Source organism: Panulirus ornatus, chromosome 57 (assembly GCF_036320965.1).
Source record: "Panulirus ornatus isolate Po-2019 chromosome 57, ASM3632096v1, whole genome shotgun sequence".
In the NCBI taxonomy this organism is placed as follows: domain Eukaryota; kingdom Metazoa; phylum Arthropoda; class Malacostraca; order Decapoda; family Palinuridae; genus Panulirus; species Panulirus ornatus.
Window position 1 is genome coordinate 20,564,092 of NC_092280.1, and position 26,929 is coordinate 20,591,020.

Below are 26,929 nucleotides of genomic sequence, written 5' to 3' on the forward strand. Positions count from 1 at the left end.
CCTGAGGGACGTCCAGGACTGGAAGCTTTCTGCTGACCTGATGGACGATGTTTGAAGCTTCCAGTGAGCCTGAGGAACAGGATTTGAAGCTCCCACTTGACCAGATGGATAGGATTTGAAGCTTCCGGTTGACCAGATGGATAGGGTTATAAGCTTCCAGGTGACTTGAGGGACAGGATTTGAACCTTCTAACAGACTTGATGGATAGGATATGAAGCGTCCAATTGACCCGAGGGACAGGGTATGAAAGAACGACTTGTTACCTGAGGGACGTGGTTTGAGGCACCCGCTTGACCTGAGGGACGTGGTTTGAGGCACCCACTTGACCTGAGGGACGTGGTTTGAGGCACCCGCTTGACCTGAGGGACGTGGTTTGAGGCACCCGCTTGACCTGAGGGACGTGGTTTGAAGCACCCGCTTGACCTGAGGGACGTGGTTTGAGGCACCCACTTGACCTGAGGGACGTGGTTTGAGGCACCCGCTTGACCTGAGGGACGTGGTTTGAGGCACCCACTTGACCTGAGGGACGTGGTTTGAGGCACCCGCTTGACCTGAGGGACGTGGTTTGAAGCACCCGCTTGACCTGAGGGACGTGGTTTGAAGCACCCGCTTGACCTGAGGGACGTGGTTTGAAGCACCCGCTTGACCTGAGGGACGTGGTTTGAAGCACCCGCTTGACCTGAGGGACGTGGTTTGAAGCACCCGCTTGACCTGAGGGACAAGTTGAGTGAAAAACGTAAGCCGCCACAGAATAAAGTGATTTGTGTCCTACGAGCTACTGTGTGTCGACGTCGCACATGATGGACGATATGTGGAGGGTCAGACACTGGCCCCCACTGGTAACCCCAGAGGAGACAGCTCCCCCACGCTTGAAGACAGGTCTCTGTGGCCGTCATCTAACGCTATGACATCCACCTGTTTGTGGTCATTATCTTGTTTTCCCCTCCCTTGGTTGCATGTCCGCGTGCATGACAGCCTGCCTCATGCATCCACCCATCTTAACAAGTGCCATAAGGACCTACAGCACGAGGGTCCGATCTTTGAGCGTGGCATGGCGGGGCGGGGCGGGACGACCCTCGTGGATGCGACGGGCGTGAACTTTGACCCGTACCGTAAGAGTCGCTTCCCAAGGCCAAGACGATCATTACCCGGAGGGGCTTAAGAGCCGTGTCCCACAGACGACCCGTCATGATCACGGGGTTAAGGAACTTCGCCCGGACACAGGCTGCGTGTGACCCGCCCGTCAAGGCATCACTGAGGATGACTTGGTAGATTTGTCAAGTGGGCGACGCGTCGTCCCTCACAGGCAGGTCGCCTGCCTCTCTACCCTCCCACCGTGGCTTGTGGGAGGCGAGCCACGCGCCTGGGTTACAGCATGACTGTAGCCAGTACTCCTTGATGAGGAACTGATCCACACGCCTGGGTTACAGCATGACTGTAGTCAGTACTCCTTGATGAGGAGCTGATCCACACGTCTGGGTTACAGCCTTACTGTAGCCAGTACTCTTTGAAGAAGCTGGATGTTTCATATCATTGTTGGGCAGTGAGGATCGAGTGTCACCCAGTGTTCCACGTACGATCCTGCCTGGGTGCTCTTTCCCGTCATCAACCATAATCTTTGTTCACTTGTGACTCTCGTACAGTGAGGCGGGGGGCGCCTCTCAGCCACCGGACTACACAAACGTTTGTCATCTCTCAGTGGCTTCTCCACCACCACCCAGACGTTTGCAGGCAGTTTGACGTGCATGCGAAGCACTTGGGTACAGCGGTGTGTTCTTCGCTGCACTCATACCCAGCCACCTGGGGCTGGCGACGTTACTTCGTCGTCTCATGTGGTGTAAGGTCCTCTCACCCATTGGTCCACGTTCGGGTGAGACTGGGACATTCCGTGGTCTAGCGGTGGAAGTAGTGTGGCGCTGGCGTTAGCGTGTACTGGAAGCAAGCTTTCTACGTTTTTCGTCGCCAACTCTGCACGTGTCTGTTCACACACGCACCGAGAGAGAGAGAGAGAGAGAGAGAGAGAGAGAGAGAGAGAGAGAGAGAGAGAGAGAGAGAGAGAGAGAGTGCGCAGTGGTGGGTGGGTAGTGGTGACTGTGTCAGGCAGTATCGTGGTCGGGTGACACACACCACCATGACAACAACAGAGAAAGGCAGACCACCACTGGATCATGCAGCCAGAGGTTGTTACATAACACTGGTGCGTGCTGCAGGCTGTAAACCACTGCACCCCCCCCGCCACTCACCTACTTACCATAGCTCCCCCCACTCTCTTACACCCAGGGGTAAGGGCACAGCCCAGCCACAACCACACCATAACCACATCCTCCCCACAACAGCCACCACCACCTCTACCGCCGCCGCCGCCACCTTACAAGGCGAAACGGTGTTGCAGAATTATGCAGGACCTGATTGCATGAGTCATGGCTACCCAGTTCGTAACTAGGGAGGAGCAGAAGGAGGCGGGTGAGTGTGTGGCAACGAGCAGGCTGGCGGCAGGTTGTCCTGGAGGGCTCAGAATAAAACTGTCTCCGGCGTTAAGAATCTGTCTCACGCAAGGAAATGTACTGCTTCCCTTACAGTTCCGCGTTCCTCTTCTTAGTATTGAGCTAAGTATGTTGTCAGTGAGTTAGGAGTGGCGCGGGTGGAGGGTCGTGGGTCTCGCCCATTACCATACATACGAAGGACAGAGCCCTGGCGAGCACGTTGGAATTTGGGCTGTGTGGTCCATTATCGGCCGAGATTGTGAACGTCACGATGACTCTGCCTGATTATTTTTCCCCCCCAAGGGAAGGACTGTTCCTCTTAGACGTGTGCAGTCCACCGTGGTGTCACTGTTGATGCGGCATCCCACAGTTTGATACATCAGTCTCTCTCTCTCTCTCTCTATCCGCACGGGGGAGGCCTCGAGTGAACTCCTATGACCCAGGGTAGAGAGCCTCGGAGGTGCTAGGGAGAGAGGGGCACAAGCAGGCGTGGTGGTGGTGGTGCTCGGGTGAGAGGCTGGACGACCACAGGAAATACTTAGGCCAATTTTTATCTCTCTCCCTCTCTTGACCGCGTGCGAGGCAGCTGGAGGGGGAACCCCGTGGTGTCTTGATCATGAAATAAACAGGATTCTCCTGAGGTCCTTTCACCCTGACGGGGGCCCGCCACTTCACCCCTCGACCACAGCGGCAGGTGGTGCGCAAGACCGACCACACCACCGCACACACCCACACCCTGGCCTACCACGGTACGACGAGAGTCAGAGCCGAGCGAGCATGTCATTGCGTCACATGATGATTATGTAGCCGTCGGCCACTCGAGGATGGGCCGTTGGTGATGTCTGTTTCGTCACCTCCATCGCTGCTTCAGCTTTGGTACTCATCACCTCTTTCATGTCTTCCTCACCAGGAGCGACTCACCTGTGCCCCTCTCTCATATAGGTACATTGTCCTCTTTTTTCCCCCTCTCTCTACTTTCCTGTCTTTTTTTAAACTGTTGTTTTATGATACATTTCAAGGTCTGGCCACGAAGAGGGATTACGCCTTCCCCTTCCTCCGCCATGACTGACCGAAGCCATCGACAGAAAACTATACACTTTGCTGCTCAGTGTACGACAAGACACACTGATTATCGTGTCATGTCGCCCTTGTGGTCTGAACCTAACCTCTTCCTCTCTTATCCTGGGTGACCTTCAGCCTCACCTGATGATCATCATCCCCTCCTCCTCCTCCTCCTTCCTCGCCTGGTGACCGCTTATTACCCCTCCCACCTGCAGGGCATCATATCATACCACTTCATTTTAATCTACTAGACTTTAATTAAAGTTGTGGACTGTTGCTTTGGCCCTTATGGCCGCCAGACAAACACTGTGAGACTTGATTTTCCCTTGGTCAATGTGGGGAAATCCTATGCATATATCATACATATTCGCCCTTTCCCGCGCTAGCGAGGTAGCATTAAGAACAAGAGGACTGAGCCTTAGAGGGGATATCCTCACTTAGCCCCCTTCTCTGTTCGTTCTTTTGGAAAATTAAAGACGAGAGGGGAGGATTTCCATACCCCCCCGGTTCCCTCCCCTTTTAGTCGCCTTTTACGACACGCAGGGAATACGTGGGAAGTATTCTTTCTCCCCTATCCCCAGGGATAATATATATATATATATATATATATATATATATATATATATATATATATATATATATATATATATATATATATATCTGGGGATGGGGGATTAAGAATACTTCCCACGTATTCCCTGCGTGTCGTAGAAGGCGACTAAAAGGGGAGGGAGCGGGAGGCTGGAAATCCTCCCCTCGCGTTTTTTTTTTTTTAATTTTCCAAAAGAAGGAACAGAGGGGGGGCCAGGTGAGGATATTCCACAAAAACCCAGTCCTCTGTTCTTAAACGCTACCTCGCTGACGCGGGAAATGGCGAATAGTTTAAAAGAAAAGATATATATATATATATATATATATATATATATATATATATATATATATATATATATATATATATATATATATATATATATATATATTTAGCCTGGCGAATTCGTCAGCAGGCAGGGGAGGGTGGCATTATGCTACACTGTGTATCAGAAATCACCAGAGGAATTTTCTCTGGAACTTCTTTAAAGTGGGAGGGTTACCAGTCACACCCGGACGTGCAGGTAGGGGGAATTTTATCCGTGGTTGCCATGGTGGTGCAAGTCAGCCTAGGGTGATTTTATTCTTTGCCTCAGACAGTGACGGACGTGGGAGGGGCAGGACATGCCAAAGTCATGACCATCTCGGGTGAGGAGGAATAGAGGATAAGGAAATGGATGACATTAATCAGGGCTCCTCAGGTGTTGGTTGATCAGAGCTCCTCAGGTGTTGGTTGATCAGAGCTCCTCAGGTGTTGGTTGATCAGAGCTCCTCAGGTGTTGGTTGATCAGTGCTCCTCAGGTGTTGGTTGATCAGAGCTCCTCAGGTGTTGGTTGATCAAAGCTCCTCAGGTGCTGGTTGATCAGAGCTCCTCAGGTGCTGGTTGATCAGAGCTCCTCAGGTGCTGGTTGATCAGAGCTCCTCAGGTGTTGGTTGATCAGTGCTCCTCAGGTGCTTGGTGATCAGAGCTCCTCAGGTGTTGATCAAAGCTCCTCAGGTGTTGGTTGATCAGAGCTCCTCAGGTGTTGGTTGATCAGAGCTCCTCAGGTGTTGGTTGATCAGAGCTCCTCAGGTGTTGGTTGATCAGAGCTCCTCAGGTGTTGGTTGATCAGAGCTCCTCAGGTTTTGGTTGATCAGTGCTCCTCAGGTGTTGGTTGATCAGAGCTCCTCAGGTGTTGGTTGATCAGAGCTCCTCAGGTGTTGGTTGATCAAAGCTCCTCAGGTGTTGGTTGATCAGAGCTCCTCAGGTGTTGGTTGATCAGAGCTCCTCAGGTGTTAGTTGATCTAAGCTCCTCAGGTGTTGGTTGATCAGAGCTCCTCAGATGTTTGTTGATGCGACTCGTAAAAGTAGAAAGATTATGAGATGAAGGAAAGGAAAGATGAAAGAAGGAAGGAAGGAAGAGGTCCACTGCTTCGTTGTTTCGAGGGAAGACTGAGGGTATCCTAAGTCAGTCGTCGTGTGGCTCTCCTCCACACACAAACCGTGGGGGAGGAGGAGCAGGAGCCGTGGGTGCAAGCCTTTAGTAAGCAGGATGACGTGCAGCCAAACACATGATACAAGTACGTAGTGGCCAGAAGTATACCATGGAGAGGAGGGGGGGAAGAAGGGAGCCACAGCACGAGAGAGAGGGGGATGTGGTTGGCTGGAGGGGACGTGATGTCACTGTGTTTGAGAGAGAGAGAGAGAGAGAGAGAGAGAGAGAGAGAGAGAGAGAGAGAGAGAGAGAGAGAGAGAGAGAGAACCACCTCAGTTATGTGAGCAGTAATCCTTTACTGGGTGGGGCGAATAAGACCCGTGCACATATGAAGTAGCTGCTCCCAAATAGTCACTGTGCCTATTACACCGTTCCCAGCCTTTGCCAAGCAGGATTTTATATCATGTGAGGTATTCAGGTGAGTGTGAGGGATATGGTTATACTCAACATGGGTACGTTCTTAAAAGGGGATGAGGTGTGATGTTTTTTGACACTGCACAGAGGGGAAACTCATGACGTTTAGAAAGACATATAGGGAGAAATGTTGTGTTTTAGCTCGACCGGATTTAAACAGGTTATTGCTTCCCCCATTCTGAGATGTTGCCCAAGTCCGACTCGAGAAGGAGAGACTGTGTTCAGTACGAGAAGAAGATCGAGTTTTAGGGTACGAAGAACAGTGAAAGTGAGGTGAATTATACAGAGAAGCACCATTAGTGTCGGAGTAAATTAGGTTAGGTGTTGAAGAGATCATGTGAATTATCTGTGTCTGTATCGTACAGATTTTGTACATCATTCGTGAATTCACCATCGATTTATGTAGAAATAATGTAAGCTGAAGTATAAGTGTCTGAGACGGGCTGGCTGTGTTGCGTATGTGTGGCGTGTGTTCCATTCTTACCAGCTTGGACTCCAGGGCTCATGTGTTCCCTGCTGCGTCCACAACACTTTTGTGTCACTCGTCTGGAACTTCACTTGATGAAACGTTATGTGTGAAGCTTCATCTCATAGCTCGACTTGTATAGGGCTGAACCATTATGTGTGTGAAGCTTCATCTTGTAGCTCGACTTGTACAGGGCTGAACCATTATGTGTGTGAAGCTTCATCTTGTAGATCGACTTGTACAGGGCTGAACCATTATGTGTGTGAAGCTTCATCTCGTAGCTCGACTTGTACAGGGCTGAACCATTATGTGTGTGAAGCTTCATCTTGTAGCTCGACGTGTATAGGGCTGAACCATTATGTGTGTGAAGCTTCATCTTGTAGATCGACTTGTACAGGGCTGAACCATTATGTGTGTGAAGCTTCATCTTGTAGCTCGACGTGTATAGGGCTGAACCATTATGTGTGTGAAGCTTCATCTCGTAGCTCGACTTGTACAGGGCTGAACCATTATGTGTGTGAAGCTTCATCTTGTAGCTCGACTTGTACAGGGCTGAACCATTATGTGTGTGAAGCTTCATCTTGTAGCTCGACTTGTACAGGGCTGTGGGTTTACTGACCCATCCTGTGACCAGGATGCGGAGGTTATTGCCAGGTGACCACAACACGCTGCGTGTCACTCCCATCAACGTTTGGTTTGTGTTGGGGTAAGACGCGGGTTGTATGGAGATGGTAGCTTCTGGTCGAGCGACCGCCGCCCAGGCGTGTAGGACACTTCCGAAGACCTGGTCGCCATTGGGCGAGGGGAAAATGGAATCGACTTTCACAACAGGTTGGAAACCCGAGACCACGACTCGAAAGCAAACAGGAAAAATGATTAGACCTGCTATCAGGAGAGACTCTTGTGGACGTATTGTGGTGTTTTGTCGTATTTTAGTATTCATACTTTATAGTATTTTGTTTTTTATAGACTTGGTCACTGTGTTTACCGGCTGAACCCGACCATTGATACATAAAGGTAATGATGTTTTGAAAGGCCAGTGAGCCAGAATTTATAAAAACGGAACCTATGACTCAGCTCAGATACATACGGTATTTGACTGCCACAACCTGCAAAATGCTTTTATTATTCTGACACATGTACTTTGTGCATGTTAGCCTTGGCTAACCGAGTGGCTGATCACATATTATAATCATGGGCGTCTTGACGAAGCCTTAATTGTGGTTAAGCGGCCTCTTGCCGCCTATACCAGTGGACGGGCTTCAGTTGGCCCATCACTACAGTACATAGGATTAGCATAGGATTTTATAGTCAGCAGTTGTAGGAAACTCCTCTCCGCCTGTCTGTCTGTGTGTATCTACGGCTCCATTCCCATGTGTACCTGTGAGGACAAGTGTGAGAAGCTCTTCCTAAACCTCCCGCACGTATCCTTAGACCGACATAACACTGTGCGTGAGGAGAATACTCTCCTGGTGAACGACGGTCTCCTCCCGCAGGTCAGACTGAGTGGTCACTTGAGAAGTGTTTGCATGCATCGCCTCATCCTCACACATAACTGCTGACGGTACGCACCACAAGCAGTCATGTCTCAGTGTGGTGATGTTTGCATAGACCTCAGTGACTCCTTGTTACTCATGCCGCGTTACAGAAGGTGCTAAGAGCTCGGTCCATAAGCTCCCGGTAACCTAGGAAGAAATGGGCAGCCATGACTCAAGACGCCACACACCTCCACTGGCGAAGTCGTTCTGGATATTTGCCTGCTGGTGTGTTGACCTGCAGGCGAATCAGGTTAGTGGGTTGGGCTCATGGTGCCCGTAATTCTCGACCTGAGACCATCAGGTTACTCAACTCTTACCCGTCCTGTACGTGCCATGCTTCCCACCCGTGCAGTTTCAACCTTTAAGCAGAAATGTGGGAGCACGACGGGTTTCTTGAACCTTTTGAGGCCACCACAGTTGTATGCCTCGGTTAGCCTAACGTTGCACAAGACGTGCAGTGCAATACACCTCCAGTACCGCTAAGATTGGCGGGAGGAGAGGGTATGTATGGCCTGCACTGAGACCGGTGGACGAGATGTGAATGGTCTCACGGGGGATCTAGGTCCTTGGACGTACATGGCCCTGACTATACCTCTCGCCCTACGTTGTCAGTGTGTAGACACACCTGACACCACACCCCTGCTGATTGAGGCATTTAAGTACAAGCTTGAAGACGGATTGACAACAGGGGGCTGGAAAGACAGCAGATGTCGAGCCTGTCTTAAAAAGAAAGACAGTAGAGAGGCTAGGAACGCTGACAGACAGACAGGGCCTGGAACCAACTGGGGAAAAATAATGCTAAGGAGATATTGTCTTAAGCGAGAAGCATCGTGAGTCAAAAGGAGGAGGTTCGTGGTCTCACGAATGCTATGGGTTTCTTTGACACAGTGAAACATAGACCCAGATTAAAAGGAAATGGAGGGATCGACTTGTGTGCTTCTAGTCTCACAGTGTGTGTCAGGCACATATGAATGAGGCTGACGGTGAAAATTAAAAGATGCAATTTTTAGGCCGACACAAAAACTGGGTTGGATGAGTGACTTTTACATATATTCAAGAAGAGAACGGGAGACATTAAGTAAGAGTTGGTTTCTCAGAACTTGTAAAAGCAAGGAAGGAATGGTCGTCTCCCACAATACTCGGTCTTGGGAGCTGCCGCGGCTCATAACTTCTCACAAAGGACTCAGATCATGCCTGAATATTTTTTTGCGGGTGATGGTTGGCTTGCGAGAGAAGTAAAAGGAATACTCTAGATTATGATATTTCTTGAAAGACACTTAATGTGGCCTCGGCCTTGGTGTAAAAAAAAAATCATTGTTCATGATGTTTAGTCAAGCTTGATGAAGAAGGGTTATGAAGATCTGTAAGTGACATGAAGTCAGGAGGCCTCACATATGCATCCTCCTGTGTGTGAGGGACGTCACGTGTGTGAGGGACGTCACGTGTGTGAGGGACGTCACGTGTGTAAGGGAAGTCACGTGTGTGGGGGACGTCACGTGTGTAAGGGACGTCATGTTGGGGGGGTTAACACAGTATCACTGTCGACACAGTCAACCATAATAAGAGGTCTGTGTCAGTCATAAGTATATGCCATAATTGCCTCGCAAGTTCCGTGACAGTGACGTGCTTAAAAGGTATTAAGACATGTACTGGATCCAAGTTAAGTCGCCCTAATGAAGGGGACATACTGATTTCTCTAAAAAAAAAGTCCAGCGACGAGCAGCAAAGTTCGTAATGAATAAGGGAGCCAAGCTATACATTGAAAGCCCACTGTCATTAGGGGAAAAAGAGGAAAAGACTGTAACAACTTACACGCTCGTAAATCAGGTACATGATATCAATTTTGTAATTTTTTTCCAAACAGAGGCCCCTGACAACGGTTTATAAATGTCAGCAGAGGCACCCAGCCAGCCTCGGAGGGAAGACCGTATCGAGGTCAGGCCTTCAGTGAAGAATAGAAAAAGGTCAGAATGAATCGAGAAACAAGAAGGAAAGAAGAATAAACCCTAAGAGTTGAAGAGGGTAGAAAACGTAGCCTCAAGCTTTGAGAGGGTAGAAAACGTAGCCTCTTTTAAGAGGGACTTTAGGAAAGACGTGCGGAAGTATAGATTTGGAAACAGCCTCGTTAGGGAAGAAACACTCGCCACAACCCATCCTTTGAGTTGCCAGCGGCCACACACCAGTCATTACGTTGCTAAGTGGTCCAGCTGATGGAGAAGACACGCAACATGTCAGTTCTGGGCTCATACACCAGCTCCACAAGAGGAGGAAGAGAACCAGCAGTGCAGCGTAGGGAAAGTGGGTCAGTCACTCTTTGAGGGCAGGTTTGAAATTAAGCACTTGGAGAGACAGCCGTAATTGTGAGCCAAGAGGTGACGAAACGCCCCGATGGCGGTGGAGTCGTGGACGAATGGAACAGACCCGGAAAGAAACACGTCATGGAGAGAGAACCAAAGGGAAAGACATGAAACAGAAAAGAGAGGTGAAGAAATAATGCCCGCTGGTGTATACCTCTTCCCTCGTGGGCACTAGTAGGTAATAAAACACACACACACACACACACACACACACACACACACACACACACACATCTTGGTGAAAAGGACCGAAGTACACACGTCAGAGGAGCAGCCTTCTGTGAATGAGTTGAGGTTACCATCGGTGAGCCACGGGGTTCTGCCCTAGACACAGTACACTCTGAAGGTGAATATAATTTGATGTGACGCCATAGTCACGAGGGAAGTGAAAAGCGAGGAGGATTGCGTTAGTATAAGGCCAGAACTAGAATATGATTCTCAGCTTCGTTCATCGCACCGAAAGAAGGACCAAGAGGAAAATGAGATGGTGCAGAGGAGGGCAGCAAAGATAGTACCAGAATTAAGAGAGCCTAGAGGACTTTTAATATGCCCCCCATGGAAGAGAGAAGAGTGATGGGTGACCTGATCACAATATTTATGTTTTTTAAAATAGGTTGATGTCAAAGACAGTGAGTAGGTTCTTCGAAAGATTGAAACACATGATGTAGAATGAAATTAAGGAAGATCTAGTCAAGTAAGACGTAAATAAGTCCTTTTATAATGTAAGGGTGGTAGATGAATGGAACATACGGAGTGGGGGAGTCTGCAGAAGTTTGATAAGCTGTCAAAATGTGGGGAGAGCCCTTACCAGTGTTGTAGAAACTCCCTCCCTCTCCGTACAATGCAAACTGATATTCACAAACAGGTCTCAGTACTGTGTACCTCTACGTACACTGTTAGTCCAGGATGATAGTGTCTTGAACTCTACCAATAGCGAAGAGACCCTCCTGAACTGTCATCTTAGTATGTTCGTTATTATTAAGACACAAACTTGGATGTTGCGAAGATACATTTTTTTTCCTTCTGTCGTTTTCTTGACTGACGACATTAGGACAGTTGAGGGACATTATCACTCGAGCAGAACTTTGATGGAATTTCTTCGCCAGTGGATCACATCAGATCAGGTTTTGCAAAATACAAAAACTGGCCACAGAAACCCGTCATACTTTTACCAGTGATGACACACTACCATTTGAAATTATGTATGTATATATATATATATATATATATATATATATATATATATATATATATATATATATATATATAGGGGAGAAAGAATACTTCCCACGTATTCCCTGCGTGTCGTAGAAGGCGACTAAAAGGGGAGGGAGTGGGGGCTGGAAATCCTTCCCTCTCATTATGTTTTTTTAATTTTCCAAAAGAAGGAACAGAGAAGGGGGCCAGGTGAGGATATTCCCTCAAAGGCCCAGTTCTCTGTTCTTAACGGTACCTCGCTAACGCGGGAAATGGCGAATAGTTTGAAAGAAAAGAATATATATATATATATATATATATATATATATATATATATATATATATATATATATATATATATATATATATATATATAATTAACTCCGGAGTAGGCAGTGTGGTCCTTCCTTCCGTGGGAGCAGTTTGCGCAGGAAGCCATTAATTTACGCGCCGTCTGGTCATGGTGACGGAATGAGGGAGGCGTCTTCTGTCACACCGCCCTGAGTACACAAGGCGTGTGGCAAGAGGCGGGAAGTCGACAGTGCAAACACTCGCCATTACCTGTGGTGTAGGTAGGTGTGTGTGTGTGTGTTAGAGAGAGAGAGAGAGAGAGAGAGAGAGAGAGAGAGAGCACACTTGAGTCACGTCGAAAAGACCGTGTGGTAATTACCAGTGAAACCGTTCCCTCCTTGTCTCCCCCACCATCCCCCCATATCCTCTCTAAATGCCTAGGCTAAACTAACTAAACCGCTTAAGACTTTTACCGCCAAACTACCCGCGGGCGCTTGCTCGACCTCCTCCTCCCCCCTCTTTCTCTCTCTCTCTCTCTCCTTGGCCAACGTCTTTAACGTCCGGTCGCTCATACATAAACATACAAATATGACGGCAGACCACACTCTTGTGCCCGATGTCCCACTCCGTCATACCGTGTGTGTTCACACCGCACGCTGTGTATAACTGGATGGGGAGTCTGGTGTGTGTGAGTGTGTATATATCTGTTTGTCTGTGAGTAGACTGCGTTATGCATGCCGTGGCCGCCGGGTTGTGCCGTAACAGTGAACTTGGCATATATAGTATGTGTCGTAGTATATTCCTTATTAGAGAAATAAAACGGATATTGCACTGTTTTGATTACAGCACTTATCTTTTACAACGTTATATATTGAAATAACGTGATATATATATATATATATATATATATATATATATATATATATATATATATATATATATAATTTTTTTTTCTATAATTGTCGCTGTCGCCCGCGTTAGCGAGGTAGCGCAGGGAAACAGACGAATGTAGGTTTGCGGCAGGGGTGTGTGATGTCTCCATGGTTGTTTAATTTGTTTATGGATGGGGTTGTTAGGGAGGTAAATGCAAGAGTTTTGGAAAGAGGGGCAAGTATGAAGTCTGTTGGGGATGAGAGAGCTTGGGAAGTGAGTCAGTTGTTGTTCGCTGATGATACAGCGCTGGTGGCTGATTCATGTGAGAAACTGCAGAAGCTGGTGACTGAGTTTGGTAAAGTGTGTGGAAGAGGAAAGTTAAGAGTAAATGTGAATAAGAGCAAGGTTATTAGGTACAGTAGGGTTGAGGGTCAAGTCAATTGGGAGGTGAGTTTGAATGGAGAAAAACTGGAGGAAGTGAAGTGTTTTAGATATCTGGGAGTGGATCTGGCAGCGGATGGAACCATGGAAGCGGAAGTGGATCATAGGGTGGGGGAGGGGGCGAAAATTCTGGGGGCCTTGAAGAATGTGTGGAAGTCGAGAACATTATCTCGGAAAGCAAAAATGGGTATGTTTGAAGGAATAGTGGTTCCAACAATGTTGTATGGTTGCGAGGCGTGGGCTATGGATAGAGTTGTGCGCAGGAGGATGGATGTGCTGGAAATGAGATGTTTGAGGACAATGTGTGGTGTGAGGTGGTTTGATCGAGTGAGTAACGTAAGGGTAAGAGAGATGTGTGGAAATAAAAAGAGCGTGGTTGAGAGAGCAGAAGAGGGTGTTTTGAAGTGGTTTGGGCACATGGAGAGGATGAGTGAGGAAAGATTGACCAAGAGGATATATGTGTCGGAGGTGGAGGGAACGAGGAGAAGAGGGAGACCAAATTGGAGGTGGAAAGATGGAGTGAAAAAGATTTTGTGTGATCGGGGCCTGAACATGCAGGAGGGTGAAAGGAGGGCAAGGAATAGAGTGAATTGGAGCGATGTGGTATACCGGGGTTGACGTGCTGTCAGTGGATTGAATCAAGGCATGTGAAGCGTCTGGGGTAAACCATGGAAAGCTGTGTAGGTATGTATATTTGCGTGTGTGGATGTATGTATATACATGTGTATGGGGGGGGTTGGGCCATTTCTTTCGTCTGTTTCCTTGCGCTACCTCGCAAACGCGGGAGACAGCGACAAAGTATAAAAAAAAAAAAAAAAATATATATATATATATATATATATAATCCCTTTGGATAGGAGAGAAAGATTACTTCCCACGTATGTGTGTGTGTGTGTGTGTGTGTGTGTTGTGAAGTCTTAAGAAGTTTTTTGTTTCTCAAGTTACCAAATCAAGGACGTTAAACAATTATGTATACAGTTCGTTTCTCAAGACCGTCCGGATTGCATATGAGCTAAGAAGGTGGGCCTATAATGTCAGCAGCTGTAAAGTTCCCTACACAGATTGCTTTTTGCTCTCAATGGTAATTACCTAATATGTCCATCACTATGTTAGGCTGGAGCGTTCTATTGCGTGAGTCGGAAGTATACAGTGAATGTGGGAATATTATCCACTTGATGATGTATTGCTCACTTTCTCTTGTGACAGACTCGGAAGTATATTATTAATCTGATGAAACTGAGATCCAGAAGAGGAAGACTTGAGTGTATGTATACTAAGGGACGTTGGGTGGGTAGCGGTTTAGTTCGAGTTGGCTGTGCTAAAATTAGCGGCTTCGGTCCGAGGTATACAGTGAATGTGGGGATATTATCCACGTGACGACGTATTGCTCACTTTCTCTTGTGACAGACTCGGAAGTTTATTATTAATCTGATGAAACTGTGATCCAGAAGAGGAAGACTTGAGTACATGTGTATACTAAGGGAGGTTGGGTGGGTAGCGGTTTAGCAGCTTTGTGTTTAAGAGTTGGCTGTGCTCAAATTAGCGGCTTCGGTGCGGTGAGCTGAGAACTTAAAACAGCTTCAGCGTTCATTTGTAGTTTGGGGTCATTGCATCAGATGTTTGACAAGTGGTGTTCGGTCTTATTGCATAATCCTTTCCGGATATGTTACTGGATATTGGTCGTCATTTTAGGATATATTCAAATATGAGAGAGTGCAGCAGATGAGAGCTACGATACCACTAAACATGTCGGTGACACAGGAAATAATAACACCTGGTTGCATCAAACTTTCAGCTCACATCACTGACACTTTTATTATGTAAAGTTCATGATGGTGACGATGATGATTAGCAGAAGAGTAATATTTGGAAATCTTTGCTTTTAACTGAAGATTTTTAATGAACTTTTGTCATTTTATGATGGAAAAGCAAAAAAGTGTAAAAGTTGATTCTCACAGATTGCTGGGGATGCCAGAGCCAAAGAAACTTACTCGTTGAATTTTTCCCTCCCTTCTCTCTCTCTCCTCTCTCTCTCTCTCTCTCTCTCTCTCTCTCTCTCTCTCTCTCTCTCTCTCTCTCTCTCTCTCCGGGGGTGTGGGGTGTCAGTAGCGGCTGCGCAGTGAGCCAGCACTTCACTGGCTATCAAGTTGCACTCTTTTGGCCCAGGTTGCCGTCCCTTCTCTTTTTTTGTCTCATTTCACAAACGTACATGTATACGTCTCCCTCTGTCGGACACATTTTTGACAACACGTAACTCCTATGACTCGTTCGTCGTAACCCCATATTTTCATGCTTTATCTTATTCCGTCGTAAAGTACGAGTGAGTAAACACGTCTTCTGTCCGACACAGATGGTTTGAACCATACCTGTGGTGCCAACAGGGACATTAGTTGTTGAAACTTGTTTTAACAGTTTGATACACGGCGCAACAGCAGAAAAAAACTTTCTCTGTTCCTTTTGCTCTCTTCACCCTACCCGTCTCCAGTTTGGGCGGGTCGAGAAAATGACCCGGCCTAGGTAGGGTACACATAGTAGTGAAGACATAGTGCGTGTATACAAGTTTCAGAGACGAGGCTTCACCATTGTCAAACTTTCTCCCCTGAACACACCTGTAACATTAAGAGGGCGGATGGCCGTAGCCTGGCTGGATATGGTTTCAAGATCATAAAGTGGACAGGGTTGATATTCTTTCTTTGTGTAGAATAGTAAATGTCGTGTAGGATATATGTCGAATTATTTATCTTTCCGTTTAGATCACTTAACAAAATAAAGATAAAAAGGTCATGTGGTGAAACTATTGGATTATATGTAACCATTCATGTGCCAGACTGAGTTGTTACCATAATATTATTATCTGTAAAACACACATGCATGGCTGGTTATTTGGGCTTAGGCCTGTCGGCTGCCATGGTCTGAAATTTAAGGCCCGTAATCTTCAAGTTACACCAACCAGTCGATGATAAACCATGATACACCATCAGATGTCCTAGTTAATGCTATTTTATTACATAGTGTCACTGTGTGTGTGTGTGTGTGTGTGTGTGTGTGTGTGTGTGTGTGTGTGTGTGTGTTATGGATATCATGACAGTATCCTGGGGTGTAAAATCTTCACCAGCTGATCATATTCCCCTGCAGGCATTTCTTGCGAAGGTTAGATTGCTCGCGATCCTATTCTGTGGTAAGGCTTCTGTTTGTGGTGGTGTGTGCTGGACCCGCTGTGCTCTCCTGCTCCTCCAGTGTATCGCACTGAATCAGTCATCTGCATTATTTCAGGAATATTGTCACTGTATTCCTCATTAAATACGGAGAAGGAAAGACATTGCATATATATGCAAGGTGAATAGACGGGTTAACACGAGGGAAAAAAAAAAACGCTACCCAAAGTTGGTAAAAGTATACAAGGGCTTCCATGGTATAGTGGTTAGCGATAGTAAACCACGATTCACGAAAGATCCCGCCCGGGTTCGAATCCGAGGCGCGGCAGAGCCCATAGTCAAAACAGCTCTTCAACGGGGCTGGTCGATAAATGGGTTCCTGTCATATGATGGTGTGTGTGTGTGTGTGTGTGTGTGTGTGTGCACAGGAAGAGAGACTCAGTGCATCTGTTCAAACAACGGGGCCACGCGAGTGTAAAACTATCCCCGTAAAATCACACACACACACACACACACACAATCATTGTTATACTTGCAAAAGTTACACTATGTCATTGAGATATACAGCACTGCATACAGTATAGTATACCGTGAAGGCTAATTAGATAAGATATATGAATTATATACTTGTCCTTGGTTTACCAGCCACGGATTATAATAACCCGTATATGGATGCACACAGTCAGTGTGTTAGTTTATTGCTCTTCACGAATAGTATCAACTTACCTGCAGACTTTTCGATGTACCTTTAGACAATGAACCAAATTAAACTCGATTACCAACATTGGTGAACATGGTAACAAGTTATCAGTACTACTGTAGTATTAGCAAATAAGAATTGAGAAAATAATCATGCTAAAATGTGAGGCTGCATTGCGAGTTAGTTTGACTTTTAGAATGGCAAATTGGTAGAAATCAGCCATTTTCCGGTAAATCGATCATTTAGGCCTTATTTAAAGTTAGCAAAGGGTAAAAGACAGGGTTAATTTAACAAACATTGTTTAATACCTGATCCAACACAACCTTAACCTAAATTAACCAGGACTTTAAAGGTGATAGTTAAAGTTACGTTTCCCCGGTTTTCCTCCAATCTAACCCAACCCAATCTAAACTAACCAAAATAACAAGGTTCCAGTGCCCTAATCTTAACCACTCTGTTGTTAACATCTTCCATGTATCAAGCATTCCAAACCAGGTAGTACATGCATTAGATTCTTGAAAGAACATGTTTTTTTTTAAGGATTACATTCCACAAAAATATCTTGGAAGATTTGATCTATTTCTGGGTAGACACGATAGACACTTGACGGTCACGAGGTAACTGGATTGGCTTTATTTTCTGATAACCCGACGCTTCTCGCGACTAACATCGTCACGAAATGCATATAAGCACGGGCCACAGGGTAGTGAGAGTTTATATACGGTCGTGGAACTGTCCTCAATAGGTGGTCGTAAGTGAACTCGGGGGGCGGTTAATAAGGCTGCCCCTGGCCAGACAACTCTCACCAACCAACGGTAATGAAATGAACATCCAGCCGAAACGGACGTTCGTTACTACATCGTACAGCAATGTCACCATACTGCCTGTAGTAGGGTATTGGGCATGGGTACTGTGCTGTGGGTAGGTAGAGCACCTCCTGACATCTGTATTCCCGTGCCACGCAAAGCGCAGTATGTTGTGTTGGCTTGTTTCAAGGCAAGACTTGCTTGTAAGGGGAATGTGTATGTTAAGAAAACGAGTAACATGCCATGAACATGACCATTCCATTGGCCTGCTTGTAGGGGGGAGGTGGGGGAAGTGTCTGTTAGGAAACGTGTAAAATGTCCGGGAACATGATCTTAGATTACAAGTCCAGTAGCCTACAAGGAGTGATGCTTTTTCTTTACTTGTTTGACAGGAATCAGACTTCCTGGATGTTTACTCAACACTGTACATTTAAAACTAGGTAACAGATCAACTCTGAGCGAGTTGATGCTAGTCCCGTGTTTCGCTGTGGCTGCTGCTTGGCAACGTCTCTTGTTCTCGATCAGTAGCCTCGTCTGTATTCTCAGCCAGTAGCTTAAGTCTGCTCTCGAATAATAGGTTAGTGGTTTACGAATTCTTTGATGCTGCCTCACCCTAGTGAAGAAGAGACTTCAATCTAAAATCATGAACGTTTGTATCGTCTTACAAAGCTTATTCGAGCCAGCATCGGGAAAAAGGTGAACTGAAACGGAAGGTTTTGTCTGTCGCCATATTTGGTTTGTACCCTGCAAACCTCTCGTCAGGCATGACCAGATAGGATCTAATATCATATTCAGTGAGTTGGTAACATGACTAGAAGAACCTAAATGATGAAGTGGAATATGGCTTTAATGTTTCATCGCTTATACGTCACATTTTCCAAGGTCTTCCTCAGATTTCAACGTACAAATTCTCACACTTACCCCTCCCTACTCACACAACAGTTAGACGTGGGCAAGTAACCGCCACTCGCTTGGACTGAGTTAGGGGTGAAGGCACACTTACTAAAGTAAATAAATTATTAATGGGAGAATCAATTTTGTCCTAAAATCATCGTGTGCATTGTAGTAAATTTTTTTTTCATTAGTATTATATAATGGATATCTTTTTTTTTTATTTTGGGTTTTCCGTAGGCCACCTGGGAAATAGCTTATGGAGCCCCTGATATAAATTGTCTTGTGTTTGATTTATGAAAAAAATTACCATTTTTTTAAGAACTCTCCGTGTGATTCCTTTGTATAACTTCGTATATCTTAGAAAAAAAATTAGATTTGAAAATAGCCTCACTTGTGTCGCCCCTACCACGTTTTTCTGTATACTAGGGTTGTCAGTCTTTTGAATCAGTAGACACCATCGCATATATATTTCGCAGAACTGAACAAGTATAGAATAAAACTAGCAAATTGAAAATACCTTTCAATTGAAGAAGTTTGCATCCGTAATGAGATGGAGGGGCCTGTTGATCATCATTAGGTAATAGTTTTTTCATCTCATTATATGAATAATAGAAGCTTGTTCTGCCTTTCCTTGATTTTATATACAAATAACTATTTCAAATTGTAAAGTTTTTTTCTTTCTTTTGACTTCCTAGAATTGTATCGACTCCCTCTTGATCCCTCGACATTCATCGACCCCCTAGCACAGCTCCATCGACCCCATGTGGGTCTATAATGACGAGTTTGGAAGCAACTACCCTGTCACCACCCTCACTCCTCCATCACCACCTTCACTCAATCATCACTCGGACTCCATCACCACCACGCCTTGACTCCGCCATCCTCACTCTTCCACTCAGTCACCATCCTCCTTCCACTATTACCCCCGACTCCATCTTCCACCCTGACTCCATCACCATCCTCACTCTTCCACTCAGTCACCATCCTCCTTCCACTATTACCCCCTACTCCATCTTCCACCCTGACTCCATCACCATCCTCACTCTTCCACTCAGTCACCATCCTCCTTCCATAATTACTCCTACTCCATCTTCCACCCTGACTCCATCACCATCCTCACTCTTCCACTCAGTCACCATCCTCCTTCCATAATTACCCCGACTCCATCTTCCACCCTGACTCCATCACCATCGTCACTCCTTTGCTCAGCCACCTCCCAAACCCTAATGGCCATCCTCACTCCTTTAACTCCCACTCCATCGCGGATCTTACATACACTTTCACTAACCTTACCACCATCACTCCATCACCATCCTTGTTCCACCACTTTTTTTTTTTTCTTTTTTACTTTCCAGTCACGGACAAAAGTCCACATCAAGGCCGGGTCGTAATTGAAATAAAAAAAAAGGGTCGAATATTTGTTGGAAATATGATTCCTTCAAACATGCCTATTTTTGTTCTCGAGATCGTTTTCCCTTTCCACACGTTCTTCAACGCTATCAGAACCTTTTCCTCCGCTTGAAATAAAAATTAGAGTTAATGAGGAGGGGAAAAATATTCTACGAACTTTGAGGAGAGTGGTAAAAGTGTCTGTTGGCAGGTCATCTTTATTAGGAATGAACCTAACGGGGTAGAAAGTTCCAAAGCCTCAAAGTAAACAAAAGTTATCAAAACGGCCTACCTACCCCTGAGAGTTGCCAACGGCCACACATTCAGTGTTGTGACGCAGTATAACTTGGCCACACATTCATTGTTGTGACGCAGTATAACTTGCGTCGTAATACGTTAACTCTTGGCGGGGGCCACAGCAGCAGCCAGGTCCCGGAAGCGAAAACCAAACTGATATATGTATAGAAGAGGGGAAACTGAACCAACACGTAGGGCAGGGCAAGTAGGTCAAAATGCGAGACTAGTCTGGAAGACTTGATAAAAGAACTGATTTAGAATCACTTCGTTGATTATGTAGAGCTAAAAACCAACACAGAAATTAGAGCAGTACTCCATACAAGGACAGATTGGTACTTTGTGTAAGTGGAGATGCTGTTCAGAGGAAAATATATATATACTTGGCTTTTAAACAGGACTCCCGGGTTCTTGAGGTAGACTCTTAACGTTAATGTGATGTTTCCAGCACAGGTTAGATGTTAGACGGTGATACCACGTTAAGTTCATTGTGTTAAAGTGGAGGAATTGCAGACACATGAACAGATAGGAAAGTTGTGATTGGTTTTGATGAAAGATATGGACATTGAACTTAACCCGCGAGACGATTACTTATTCTATCACCACCCTTGTTCCACCAGCACCCTCACTCCACAACCGTCCTTATTCCATCACCACCTTCACTCCACAACCACCCTTATTCCATCACCTCCCTCACTCCAAAACCACCCATACTCCATCACCACCCTCACTCCACAACCATCCTTATTCCATCACCTCCCTCACTCCACAACCTCCCTTATTCCATCAGCACCCTCACTCCATAACCGCCCTTACTCCATCACCACCCTCACTCCACAACCGTCCTTATTCCATCACCACCCTAACTCCACAACCGCCTTTATTCCATCACCTCCCTCACTCCACAACCGTCCTTATTCCATCACCACTTTCACTCCAAAACCACCCATACTCCATCACCACCCTCACTCCACAACCATCCTTATTCCATCACCACCCTCACTCCACAACCTCCCTTACTCCATCACCACCCTCACTCCACAACCTCCCTTACTCCATCACCACCCTCACTCCACAACCACCCTTATTCCATCACCTCCCTCACTCCACAACCAGCCTTATTCCATCACCTCTCACTCCATAACCACCCTTATTCCATCACCACCCTCACTCCACAACCGCCCTTACTCCATCACCACCCTCACTCCTCAACCATCCTTACTCCATCACCACTTTCACTCCACGACCACCCTTACTCCATCAGCACCCTCGCTCCACAACCACCCTCACTCCACAACAGTCCTTACTCCATCACCCTCACTATGTAGCAAGTTATACAACAGTATAATAACCAGAGCGTGGAGTTATGTTTTCCTGGTCATGTTTATCGCTAGGAGTTTTGGAGCAATGCGATGGGAACCACGAGTCTCGCTCATACATGTATCCTTGATTTTTTCCCACTTTTATAAAAAAGAAAAAAGTTTTGTGAAGCCTTCAACTCCATGTTTTGTTTTTGAAGCTGACAAACATTTTTTTTTTTATCAAGTTTACAACAGAAAAAAATAGAATGAAAAATAATATACCTTGGGTATTTTGAGTGGTTAGGCTTATGCAGTAGTTTAGCGCTGTAAACATCCAAACATCATCTTTTGTTTTTAAAGCTGACAAACATTTTTTTTTATTAAGTTTACAGCAGAAAAAAAAATAGAATGAAAAATGATATACCTTGGGTATTTTGAGTGGTTAGGCTTATGCAGTAGTTTAGCGCTGTAAACATCCAAACATCATCTTTTGTTTTTGAAGCTGACAAACATTTTTTTTTATTAAGTTTACAGCAGAAAAAAAAAATAGAATGAAAAATGATATACCTTGGGTATTTTGAGTGGTTAGGCTTATGCAGTAGTTTAGCGCTGTAAACATCCAAACATCATCTTTTGTTTTTAAAGCTGACAAACATTTTTTTTTATTAAGTTTACAGCAGAAAAAAAAATAGAATGAAAAATGATATACCTTGGGTATTTTGAGTGGTTAGGCTTATGCAGTAGTTTAGCGCTGTAAACATCCAAACATCATCTTTTGTTTTTAAAGCTGACAAACATTTTTTTTTATTAAGTTTACAGCAGAAAAAAAAAATAGAATGAAAAATGATATACCTTGGGTATTTTGAGTGGTTAGGCTTATGCAGTAGTTTAGCGCTGTAAACATCCAAACATCATCTTTTGTTTTTGAAGCTGACAAACATTTTTTTTTATTAAGTTTACAGCAGAAAAAAAAAATAGAATGAAAAATGATATACCTTGGGTATTTTGAGTGGTTAGGCTTATGCAGTAGTTTAGCGCTGTAAACATCCAGACGATTCTGTGAGCAGCCTAGCTAGTTATGACATGGGAGGGAGGTAGCGGTCATGACGCTTGGTGTTCACGTCGCCGTACCCAGCTATCAACCACAGGCATTACTACAAGTATCTCGTATGTACTCCTTTCTTAAGCAATTGCTGCTATCATTTAAAATGATGATAATAATGATTAGTTATTTTTTCCGCTACAACTACAACTCGTGCCGTTTGTTATTGTTGGTATCTTACCATCTTCCGGCAGCAGCAGTTGTAAAATATCATGATGACCTTGTAAAGGCAAGAAACGCGGCCACGTATGCTCATGCGTTGTCTTCCTGGATTGGACGGGTTGGTTCACCCCAAGCGTGTATCAATTATTAACGGGCGTATGTGTTAGGGTGTGGGTAGGATAACAAACGAATGTGTCCTTCACGAGTCCTGTGTAACACCTGGCCGATAGAGGACATGGTATGATGTTTAAGAGTTACGCGAACCATAACAGTAACATTTGGGCATGTATACGTAGAGCAAACTCGCACACCTCATTTGTCACCGTCCTAGGCTGCTTACACATTCGTAGCTGCGAGTGAGCGTGAAGAACCTGTGATTTTAGAGGACACACACCATTACGTGTTCATTAAGAGGAGGGGCTCATTGTGGAGGCTCCATGAGGAAGTGTCGTGTCATTAGCAAGCTGCCTGGGACGAGAGGTGGGAACCATGCTAATGTACGACGCACCGACGCACGCACACTGTTCCGAACGAGCTCTTTGTCCGGGTTGGGTGAACCTCTCGGGCGGTGCCAAAGAAAAAAAAAAACTTTGCCCGTAATATACTGTGAGAAATGATTTTCCTTCATTCCTGTGAGAGCGTACACAGTTCCTCATAGAATCTGCCTCCTCACCGCTACGAGAAGCCCGTCATAACCCACTGTTGAGCGACTCGCTAAGTGCTCTCCTACTTCTCACCTTCGTTTCTCTACTGCGAAGATATTATCTGACCCTCTACTAGAGCCTTTGGCTGAAATTATTATCAACATAGATGCACGAAAGTAGCCGTACAAACTTAGGCGACTGGTGGGTTTTGGGCTGGTTCCTCTACCTGCGAGATGCGAGCGTTAAATGTGGTACTTTGTGGTACGCGTGTAGGAGTGTGTAGGTACAGCGAGGTACTACCTTCACCTCCCGTTTCGGACCACCAAGCCTCTTACTCGAAGGGTTAGCGGCCTCTGGCAAGGAACATACTCTCCCTTCCCCACACTACCATACAAGTTACCTCTATACGTGCTTAGCGGGTCAGCAGACTAAACCACCACTTTCCATCTCATGGGATCAGTTCTTGGGGGCAGGTGAATATAAAAATCGAGAGTTTGCCCGATCATGGCGCATCCCTCACGTGAGACACACTCGTGGCAACGTGAGCATCCTGCTGTAAGGCCTTACGTACGTAGGTTGTCGTCATCCATCATGTGGCTCAGTGAGGCGCCACACTCTACCACAGCCAGAGAAGTTTTCTGGCTCTTGGTCACTCCTCACTTTCACTCGATACGTTCACTTTTCAGCCATAGAGTTTACACGTGTCGCCCACTCCCGTCCAGATGTGTGAACGGTTCCTGTGAATTTCACAACCTGTACGATCCTACTACAAACGCTCCCCGATATCCTTAGACCTTATGATTTAATGACTTTGGATATTACAGCCAGTTTCATGCGATTTATTTCCAAAATCTTGGCCTTACCGTGATACGAACGTGGAGCACACGAGAGGTATTACTTAGTCTCGGTGAAATCGTACGATACGTGAAAATCTGCGCGTTTTAAGCAAGGCTTGTCGGAGCAGCTGGGGAATATTGTTGTGCTCATGTAGGTTATTGCACCGGTGGCTCATTGTCTCGCGCCGTAGTGGTTCACCTCTCACCTGCTTTATCATGTTCGTAAAAGTGACAAGATTTATCGTGTAGTCAGTCATACGGTTTGTTAATTCCTGTGGTGGATTGTAACCTACTAGCACAGAGGCCAGCATGTCCCCTACCTCTACTCCTACTCACATCCCCAGCCTCACGGGGCATTGCATGAATTCGAGTTTAATCACTTCAATCTACCATCCTACACTGCTGTGGCCTGGGTATATCTTGTCAATCAGGGGACTACCCCAGAAGGAGACCAGTTCCTTCCATAGCTCATCCACGTCTGATATAGGTCATCCAGTGTTCGTGTCTGCCCGCCATACCACTATCACTCTCTACAAGCCCAGTAAGAGTGGAGAGACCAACTAGCTGTTTACCTGTGGTAGTAGCGTCGAGGGGCGCGCCTGAGATCAGGCTGGACGCCGAGGATATACACGTCTTCAGGAAGGTTTCCATCTTGAAGGGTGTAGAGGGGTATAATGGGAGGAGAGTGAACTTTGAGTTTGACTTGATGTTTACAACAGCATCAGTGTGTCAACGCTGGCTGAACACAAGCACACACTACACTCTGGCTCCCACTGCACAAGTGGCACTCGTCGTGACTTAGGTATATATCCAGCGGGGTCACCGGGCTGACGTGCCTCACGGCCTGGCGGAGCGGGAGGCAGCAGCGCGTCCCTCACACACCCGGGCTCGAGGTACACTGGGAAGAGAGACTGCCTGTCTGCCACGGTTTGCTGCCTACACTGCCGCCGCCGCCAGCCGCCAGCCCTGCCCCCTCCCACTTGCCTTCGTCGAATTACAGCACTTCCAAAAGTCTTCGAGCCATCAGCTCACTTGTGTTTACCGGCCTTCAAGGACGCTACGACTCGCCCCTCGGCATACCATATTGTCTCAAAGTGCAGCATTAGGTCGGCCTTGGCACCACCTCTGGCCCTCTCTTCCTGATATGTCTGGCCGACTCTGATGCTAGACTGTACTATAGCGTATCAAAATAAGCCAAGGACGCTAAGCTTGGGAGTAAAGGTTACATCAGAAATTGAACGATTACATCGGCAAGCTTGGGTAGACAAAGTGATGGACGGGGGCTAACAAGTGGGACATGCATTTTTAATGTAGTTTACGTAAACTCTTACACATTGGCACTAAAAACGAACAGCTGCAATATGAACTCTTTTTTTTTATGGGTCCATAATGTAAATGATGAATGACGTCAGTGATTTCAAGCCAAGTGAGCCAGGTAGCGTGGAAGGTGTGATAAAGACAGACAATAGTTTTGGCTTCGTAAGTCGAGCAATCGAATTTGCGTCTCGGGCAAGTAATCCTTTGTCTCCACAGTTCACTGCTGTGTCCCTCCAACGTGAATGTGGTATTCAGTTATGGTCACCTTGCATGAGGAAAGACAGCTACAGCAGAGTACAGGCGAGGAGCTTATTACATGATACCCGGGACTGAGGAGCAAATCCTATAAAGGCCATCTAGACAATTAACGTAGGAGTGCGGCAAAGAGGGTATTCGATACGTGTTTTGAAAGTTGCCAAGAGCTCCGACAATCGTCGATCTATGTTTTCAAAGCTAGACCAGTTGGTGAGAATGGATGCCAACGCGAGGGCAAACATATTATTGTAGTTAGGCTACGAGCTATTTTAGCTCACTGTTACCATACGGAATCATTCACTAATATGAATGATTTCAAGCCACGCCATAGATACTTTTAAGAGCAGGCGACAGATTCCTCAAACCAAGCCCACAGTTGACCCTTGTTTTGCTCCATTATTAACTACTATACAGGTCTCTCTCTCTCTCTCTCTCTCTCTCTCTCTCTCTCTCTCTCTCTCTCTCTCTCTCTATATATATATATATATATATATATATATATATATATATATATATATATATATATATATATATATTATATATAATATATCTCTTTGCTCTCTATATCCCTGGGGATAGGGGAGAAAGAATACTTCCTACGTATTCCCTGCGTGTTGTAGAAGGCGACTAAAAGGGGAGGGAGCTGGGGACTGGAAATTCTCCCCTCTCGTTTTTTTTTTTTCCACAAAAAAAAAAGGAACAGAGAAGGGGGCCAGGTGAGAATATTCCCTCAAAAGCCCAGTCCTCTGTTCTTAACGCTACCTTGCTAATGCGGGAAATGGCGAATAGTATGAAAGAAAGATATATATATAAATATATATATATATATATATATATATATATATATATATATATATATATATATACATATATATATAAGTTATCTCTT

At 45.7% G+C, this 26,929-nt stretch overlaps 1 protein-coding gene across 1 annotated transcript in view; it reads right to left on the minus strand.

The window, feature by feature from the left end:
* The window catches only part of LOC139766236 (uncharacterized), a 46,687-nt gene extending 21,231 nt beyond the window's left edge, over window positions 1–25,456 (minus strand). Inside the window, 1 exon segment of the mRNA XM_071694576.1 lies at window positions 25,041–25,456. Coding sequence (XP_071550677.1) covers window positions 25,041–25,119 — 79 coding nt within the window. The 5' untranslated portion in view covers window positions 25,120–25,456.
* Between the last annotated feature and the right edge of the window lie 1,473 nt (window positions 25,457–26,929).